The sequence below is a fragment of the Labeo rohita genome, chromosome 18 (genome assembly GCF_022985175.1).
Source record: "Labeo rohita strain BAU-BD-2019 chromosome 18, IGBB_LRoh.1.0, whole genome shotgun sequence".
Classification (NCBI taxonomy): Eukaryota; Metazoa; Chordata; class Actinopteri; order Cypriniformes; family Cyprinidae; genus Labeo; species Labeo rohita.
The window spans coordinates 20,487,331-20,495,594 of record NC_066886.1 but is presented as its reverse complement, the minus strand read 5'-3'; the positions used below and the strand labels follow the sequence as shown (position 1 = coordinate 20,495,594).

Genomic DNA, 8,264 nt, shown 5'->3' with positions numbered 1-8,264 from the left:
GCTTGCATTAGCGTGATGTTAAAATGTAAAAGCAGAGACATAGCTTCACATTCTCTATTAGTGTTATTTTAAAAGAGACATGCATTGTTCAAATAATAACTAATTTGTTTTTGATTATTATAGATTTTTTTTTATTATTAATACACTTGGGGTGGTGATGATGGCAGCAACCGCTGGACATGCAGAATGAAGTTCCAAAGAGTCTGTAATATGTAATATTTTCAATATCATTATCAATATATTTTTTTTTAATAAAAGAAGGGAATTGTGTTTCGAGAATTATGACAACAAATAATATGGATATTGGCTACGTTGGATTTATCACATATCTTTAATCTGTAGGCCAATAGTGTTTAAGCTTAAACCCGCCTTTATGGAACAGGCAACTTTCTCGACCAATAGTAAAAACTTTTCTGCGCGCCCGTCCTTGGATGAACTGCACAGTCTTAATAAAAAATAAATCAATCAATAAATAAACAAATAAATAAAAAAGCTGTAAAGCAGACTAGTGAGTAGAGATTGTTTGTTCTGTGGGATTATGTTGAATGTTCCTGACAACCTCTGTAGTTCCATTTAGCCACTTGATAGCAATTTTTAGGGACAAGTAAAATCTTTAAATGATCACAAGGGTCTATTACTGATGTATTTTATGTCATAGAATGCTGATGTGTTGACTCAGATTTAACCTTCTCAGCTTGTCCTGGACCTGGACTAAATGAGCTGGTCTCCACTACAACGCTGTTACTATCTGATACTATTACTATACCTTTGTACTGTCAAATGTTTTGCTAGGACAGCCTTCTATTTTAAATGCTTAAAGACATGACTGACATCTAGAGGACATAAATACTATTTATTGCATAAATATTAATTAGCGCCATACAATTCTCTGAGAATACAAAATAAAACTAGAAAATATTACTGAACAAAAATATATTACATTTCATTTCATTATATAAACATTTCAGGTGTTCAGACACTTTTGACCGTAAAAGACCACAAGTGTGACTCCCAAATGAGGAGCACCAGAGGGTTAATGTACTGGTGGAGTGCATACCTTGGTGAACTGTTTAGGGCTCTTCTCTCCCTGCCGTACTCTTTGAGGAAAATAAGCCTATTAGATAAATCAGAAAACATAACCCTGTTGTTGAAAACTCACTTAAGTTCTGGCATCAGTTTAGAAAGGTTTTTAAACTTGTATATTTACACAAATAGCCTACATTGTAGTCCCTTGCAGACAGAAAAAGCCTTCGTGAAAAGAAAAGGCCTATCATGCTAAGAAAAAGAAATGAATTAGATTAAATAGATATTTACATGTAGTTTATATTAAAAGTAATATCTCCAAATTGAAAGTCTACAAACCCCCTGAACATGTTTATTTTTATATAACCTATGACCTTGGCATAGGCATTTCAGAAGATACTTGGACTGAGGCCCCTTAGGATATTAGACCCTGTTACATTAGCTGCACTATTCACAAACTAGGTTAAATTCTATATACCCTTTTTTGTCAACCCTGTGAATTAAATATATAATAATGTATTAAATAAATCCAATGAAGAAACATTGATTTGTATGTTTTGATTTTGTGGCTTAGGGCAGAGAATGCTTTCTTTAAATTTTCTCCTTGTTAAAAAAAAAAAAAAAAAAAAAAAAACAGCATATGCTGATTAGGTATGTTGTTCTTAGCTGGTCATGTTCTGGTCCTAAGCTGGTCCTAAGCAACTAGCTCCTTCTCAGGATCAACTTAAGACCAGCTCATGTCCAGCACATCCCTGGTGAAAAAAAAAAAAAAAAAAAAAACAGCATATTCGGGTCTTTAGCGACCCAGACCTGCAGTACGGATGGATCTCTAACTGCTGCAAAAGCAAAAAAAAACAAAACAAAACAAAAAAAAACCTATTGATTTCTTCAAGAATATCAAGAGAAGGCTACCAGAAGGGGGAGCGGAGGTTACCTAGACCACACAGAGTGGGCCGTTTTACACTTCGAACCTTCACAGGGGGGCAGCACTGTCTAGGTAGGGCTCTTTTCCCCGGGAGCAGAGCGATCGGGGGAAGAATGTACAGACAAAGCCTCAGCGAGGTCTGTACCAAAGCAACCAGTCCAAGAGGAGCTGGGTGAGTCGGAGAGGCCAGAGGGGATAGTGCGAAGTCTTCTGAGTCGCAGCAAATCCACTTAAGAACCGGCCAAACTTCCTCCAAATAAGTGCCACCCTCTCGGGTGGATTCACCCCCAGGCTTTGACAAGTCGCCTGCTTATCCTTCTTCTGAACAGTGAAATAACGGCTGTAGAACCCGGACTTCCCATCAGCAGGAGGGACCACCTGGATGACCTCCTATCCCAAGGGACTGTAGTTCTTGTTCCATAACCAGAGCCTGCTCAGGAGCCTCCAAGTGGAAGTGACCCTGTAAAATGAAAGCAGGAAAACCAAACTGGATTCTGTATCCTCCTCTACAGTGTGTAGGACCCACTGAGACACATTAGGCAGATTCTGCCAGATGGTCTACTAAGGGAATCAGTCTCCCAAAACTGACCTCTGGTGTACTAGAGCAGCTAGCTCAATGCCCTGAAATGGATGCCCGGCAGGGAACAGCCACTCTAGCTGCTCTAGAGACTTAAAAGTGGCGAGCCTCCCAGCACCGCTACTTCCTGGGCGAATGCTGCGAGATGCGCTCGCTGGAGACCGCTGTGCCCTGAAGCACCGAGGTGGCAGGGTTAACAGATTGATCTCCCGAGGGCACTGAGGAGAGACGGGCGCCGAAAGATGAGGTGTACACCGCTGCTCCCCAGAGGGGCCTGCCCTCAGACGTCCTAGACAGCAGGTGTCCAGAACGCATTAGATCCGGGAGAAGAGTTTCAGAGAATGAAACACGGCCAGCATTTCCAGGCACAGATGTACCACATGAGATGGCGGCCGCTCCACAGACCATGGGCTGAGCGGCCACTCATGACCATTCACCAACCGATGAGGGAGGCATCAGCGCCGCGTGACCTTGATCATGGAAAGTGAGTTTCCCCCCAAAAAAAACCCTTGGTCTGTGTCACCACTGCAGGGATCTCATGTACAGCAGGTCAAGAGGTATTATTTTTAACACAGGTATTTTAGTTTTTCCACACACAAACACAGTATCAGCTCACTGAAACCGAACCTTTTTGAAAACTCCTGCCAGGATGAAGATTTTCAGTTGTAGTTTTGCTGTGTGTAGCCAGTGGAACTGGAGATTTTGGATTGTGACATAGGAGTGCATACTTTTTTTCAGGCTTCTGACTGGCCAACATGGCTTTATGGTTAGGGTTATATCACCACCTGTTGGTTTGGCATGCTCTTGACAGTGCTTCATAGTGTGTTTTTGCATTTTCATGTGAATGAGATGTTTTCATTAATTTATTTTTTAAACAAAGGAGGAAAAACTGTTCATAAAAATACCCATCTACTAGGCCAGAGATTGTCTTATTATTGGGAGATGAGAGGATCTGTATTACTTACTATTGGGAAAAGCGTAAGTCAGTTAAGATCACGTGTGCCATAATAACCAATCACAATACAGCTTTGACGTCACTGAATTTCAGTCAGAGTTGTGCGACACTCAATTACCATACCATAGGAATGAATGAGAATTGCTGTAAGCTGAATCCCACCTGTCACAAAATGTCAGTGACTTCTCTTGTAAAACAGCATTTTTTTAATGTAAAATCTAAAAATAATTTTCTTCAAAAGTATTGTTTAGTGTAAAACATTACAGAAGATTAGCCGATAGGCTATCAATGTTTCCTCTACAAAGCTGTTTATTCTGCCTAGTGAAGCCTCTCTTCCATTGACATCCATTAAAAAAAACACAGCCTCTGGTCTCCTTTCCTTTTTTGGCTAAACGTTGCATGCTTGCCTTCAAGTGTCTTTGACTAGGCCTTAGTTTTGCACTCCCAGATATTACACATATGTCTGCAAGATGTCTGTTAAAGATCACTTGATCTGGAAATCATCTGCTGTGTACAAACCTCTGACAGATGGCCGTAAGATGTCAGTTTTACATATATTCTGAAACATAAACATCTTCAGGTTTCTATTTTTATTGCTTTCCAAAAGTCAAATGCATGACTGACTAATAGAGAACATTAGTGAAAAAAAAACTATGTTAAGTAGAAGATGTGGATATGTAATTGATAATTTAGCTGCAAAACCAACTGTTTCTTAACTTAACATATTTAATTAAGCATTTAAACAATTTCCATGAGCAGCAATTTACTGTGCAAGCATACATGCATACCATTATTCTATTAGTAATGTTTTCTTGCCTGTTTTGGGAGGGATGGGAGAGTGACGTCCTGATTTCTAGGGATACCCACTTGGTGCCTGCTCGCTTAAAGCAACACCCCACACAACCTTCCTGAGAAATTAGTCAGCTGAGTGGGTGAGTGAATCAGAAAGAGAGAAAGATGTGGCTCACTCTGTATATTTCTCTATATCTGTCCTTTAACTGTATATCTACAGCTTCAGAACTCAAATCAGGTACCTGTTTGCTACAGGGACGCTTCAAGTTGAATGGAATATACCAGGATGGTGATTTTATGCTTGGAGGCCTGTTTGAGGTTCACTTCTTCACAGTGTTCCCAGATCTAAGCTTCAAAACAAAGCCAGAACCACCATACTGTGAAACGTGAGTTAGATTGACAATAGCTATAAAGAGAGGGGAACAAAATTAATAAGAAGAATGGTAATAATAATAATAATTATTATTATTATTATTTTTGCCATCTCAGTTAATTTGAAGGGTCCTCAAGTGATGTGTGCACTCTGATGCATTTGCAGTATTAATTAATACTTGTATTTTTTTTTTTTTCTTAATAGTACTTTTAATATTACTACATGTCAACATTTATCTTTTCTTTTTTGTCCGTAGATTTAATATGGAAGGTTTCCAGCATGCACAGACCATGGCTTTTGCAATAGATGAAATCAACAAGAATCCCAACCTACTGCCTAACATCACTCTTGGTTACCATCTTTATGACAACTGTGTGATGCTAGGAATGGCGTTCCGGGCTGCTATGTCCCTGGGTAGTGGAACAGAGGAGTCCTTCTCTAACCTCAGCTGCACTGGCCCTCCTCCGGTTGTTGGAATCGTGGGGGATGCAAGTTCAACTCCTTCCATTGCAATTTCCAGTGTTCTGGGGCTGTTTCGAGTACCTATAGTAAGATGGGATGAAAAAGTAAAAATACACTGTATGCATATTTTTGCATATTCAGTTTGTATTTATTTATTTTTGCCTTTTTCAGCCATATGTATATCCTCAATCAGTTTCTTCCAAAAAGTTTTCATTTGCTTGTGTATAGAAAAAAAAGACAAAAGTACTGATTATTTTTTTGTTGATCTTCACTCTATTTCTCATTCTCATTCTGTCTTTTCCCTGTCCATCTCCCCTAATTAGGTCAGTCACTACGCCACATGCTCCTGTTTGAGTAACAGAAAAAAGTACCCATCTTTTTTCAGAACGATCCCCAGTGATGCCTTCCAGGTGCGGGCTATGATTCAGATCTTGAGACATTTTGGATGGACTTGGGTTGGTCTGCTCTACAGTGATGATGACTATGGTGTCTACGCTGCTCAGGCCTTTCAGCAGGAAATGCAGCTATTTGGACTTTGTGTTGCTTTTTCTGAATTCCTGCCCCATGATAACAACCTAAGAGATATTCAGCGTATAATGGGAGTGATTCAGGTCTCTACAGCTAGAGTGGTGGTTGTTTTTGCTCCTTCATCCTTTTTCATACCTTTGATGGAGGAGGTGGTGTTACAAAACATAACAGGCAGACAGTGGATTGCGAGTGAAGCTTGGGCCACCTCTCTTGAATCCCAAATTCCACGTTTCCTGCCCTTTCTGAGGGGCACACTGGGAATTGCTATAAGGCGTGGAGAGATCCAGAGGCTTCATGACTTTCTGTTACGTATTCGCCCTAGCAGTGAACCAAGAAATAATATGTTGAGAATCTTCTGGGAGAACATGTTTGGGTGCAGTTTTGAAAATGAGGGTAAAGAGACAGATGGAGAGCAAGTGAAAAAGGTGTGTACAGGACAGGAGGATCTGATCACTACAAACACACCATACACTGATGTTTCTGGGTTGAGGGCATCGTATAACGTCTACAAAGCAGTTTATGCCCTGGCACATGCACTTCATGACCTGATACATTGTGAGGAGGGGAGAGGACCATTTAGCGGGAACAAATGTGCTGACATAATCAACATGAAACCCTGGCAGGTGAGACTCACAAATATAGTGCAGATTCTCTCTAGGCATACAGAGGAGCTGAATATGGAAATGCAAAACATGTGCTCTATATTTATTCAAATTTCACATAAACATGTAACACCTGTCTTGTCTACAAACTGTACAGCTGGTTCACTACCTACAGAAAGTGAACTTTACCACAGGCTTTGGGGATCATGTGTCATTTGATAAGAATGGAGATGCTCTGGCCATCTATGATGTGCTGAACTGGCAGCCAAGCTCAGATGAATCAATAAGGATTTACACAGTCGGTGTCGTAAATGAAGTGACTGAAACAGGGATGGTGCTCACATTAGATGAGGATGCAATATACTGGAACTTTGAGACCAAAAAAGTAATTAACATTGCATGCCAATATGATATGAGTCAAATCTATGATACAACAAATGAGAATTAAATAATGGAAAGGTCCATTTTATCATTACATGATTGTTTATCATTATGAAACACATGACTAAAAACAGCTGATGTCTCTTTCAGGCCCCACGGTCTGTGTGCAGTGAGAGCTGCCCCCCAGGCACCAGACGAGCCACACGGAAAGGCTTTCCTGTCTGCTGTTTTGACTGCCTGCCATGTGGAGATGGAGAGATTTCTAATACAACAGGTGTGGAGATTATTGTTGGCAAGTTTACATCTTTAAAGTTATATCATTTGAAAGTTTTCTCACGAAAATAATTTTCTCACTCACAGATGCTATTGAATGTTTGGTGTGTCCAGATGAGTTCTGGTCCAATATAGATAAAGATCAGTGTGTCCCAAAAGATGTAGAGTTTCTATCCTATGAGGATCCTCTGGGCATCTCTCTCACCACTGCATCTCTGCTTGGCACCTGCTTCTGTGCTCTTGTGATGATTATCTTCGCTCTTCACCATAACACTCCCATAGTACGTGCCAACAATTCAGAGCTCAGCTTCCTGCTGCTGGTGTCACTTAAACTATGTTTCCTTTGTGTGCTGCTGTTCATTGGCCGGCCACAATTGTGGACGTGTCAATTAAGACATGCTGTGTTCGGCATAAGCTTTGTCCTGTGCATTTCTAGCATCCTGGTCAAGACTATGGTGGTAATAGCTGTGTTCAAGTCATCTCGACCAGAGGGCAAAGGAGCTATGAAATGGTTTGGAGCAGCTCAACAAAGATGTACAGTTCTGGTCCTAACAGCCCTTCAGGTTGTGATATGTACAGTCTGGCTATCAACTGCCTCTCCAACACCACATAAAAATAATCAGTATATCCGCTCTAAAATAGTATATGAGTGTGCTATAGGTTCAGTGGCAGGTTTTTCCATGTTACTCGGCTATATTGGTCTTTTAGCAGCAATAAGTTTCCTGTTAGCCTTCCTGGCGAGAAACCTTCCAGATAATTTTAATGAAGCAAAGTTCATAACTTTTAGCATGCTAATCTTCTGTGCCGTGTGGATTGCATTTGTTCCAGCATATGTGAGCTCACCAGGGAAATATGCAGTAGCTGTAGAAATATTTGCCATCTTGGCTTCCAGTTTTGGTTTACTGGTGGCCATATTTGCCCCAAAGTGCTACATCATCCTTTTACATCCAGAGAGAAACACTAAAAATGCCATCATGGGAAGAGAAACACATAAGAAATAGTTTTTGCAATGGCTGCTTTGTGTTGTATTGTATTTATTAACACCCATTCAATTGCTTTAAAATGACACTGTTTATTAAACTTCCTTTACTTCTGTTATATTCTCATCCATGTAAAACTGATTAATTTCCTTAATAAATGAAATAGTAGTATAGATCAGCTCTATCAGCTTCATTCTATAGACAAATCAAAAACTTTCAAACATGATTTATTTAAAACATGTCCTTCCTATCAGACATGCATTTGAATTATTCACATTAGTGATGTTGTAACATTGAATATTTCAGTGCCTTTGGCAGTATATACTGTAGTTGCCAACAGCACACAGAGCTAAGGTGCCTATAGGTTCGTTTTAAGGAGACCATCTATGTTCG

At 40.1% G+C, this 8,264-nt stretch overlaps 1 protein-coding gene across 1 annotated transcript; it reads left to right on the top strand.

The window, feature by feature from the left end:
* The first annotated feature begins 4,437 nt into the window (after positions 1 to 4,437).
* Positions 4,438 to 7,892, top strand: LOC127180953 (extracellular calcium-sensing receptor-like). Its single transcript, XM_051135360.1, has 6 exons — positions 4,438 to 4,658; positions 4,902 to 5,193; positions 5,431 to 6,258; positions 6,395 to 6,622; positions 6,769 to 6,892; positions 6,979 to 7,892. Exons 1-6 carry the CDS (start codon positions 4,438 to 4,440, stop codon positions 7,890 to 7,892), a joined length of 2,607 nt encoding a protein of 868 aa, XP_050991317.1.
* Positions 7,893 to 8,264: the final 372 nt, after the last annotated feature.

What these genes read in the sequence shown, in the direction of transcription:
- LOC127180953 (XM_051135360.1), top strand. Translation starts at nt 4,438, where the DNA reads ATGTGGCTCACTCTGTATATTTCTCTATATCTGTCCTTTAACTGTATA. An exon ending in TCAACATGAAACCCTGGCAG is followed by an intron (nt 6,259 to 6,394) that starts GTGAGACTCACA and finishes CAAACTGTACAG; the next exon opens with CTGGTTCACTACCTACAGAA. An exon ending in GGAACTTTGAGACCAAAAAA is followed by an intron (nt 6,623 to 6,768) that starts GTAATTAACATT and finishes TGTCTCTTTCAG; the next exon opens with GCCCCACGGTCTGTGTGCAG.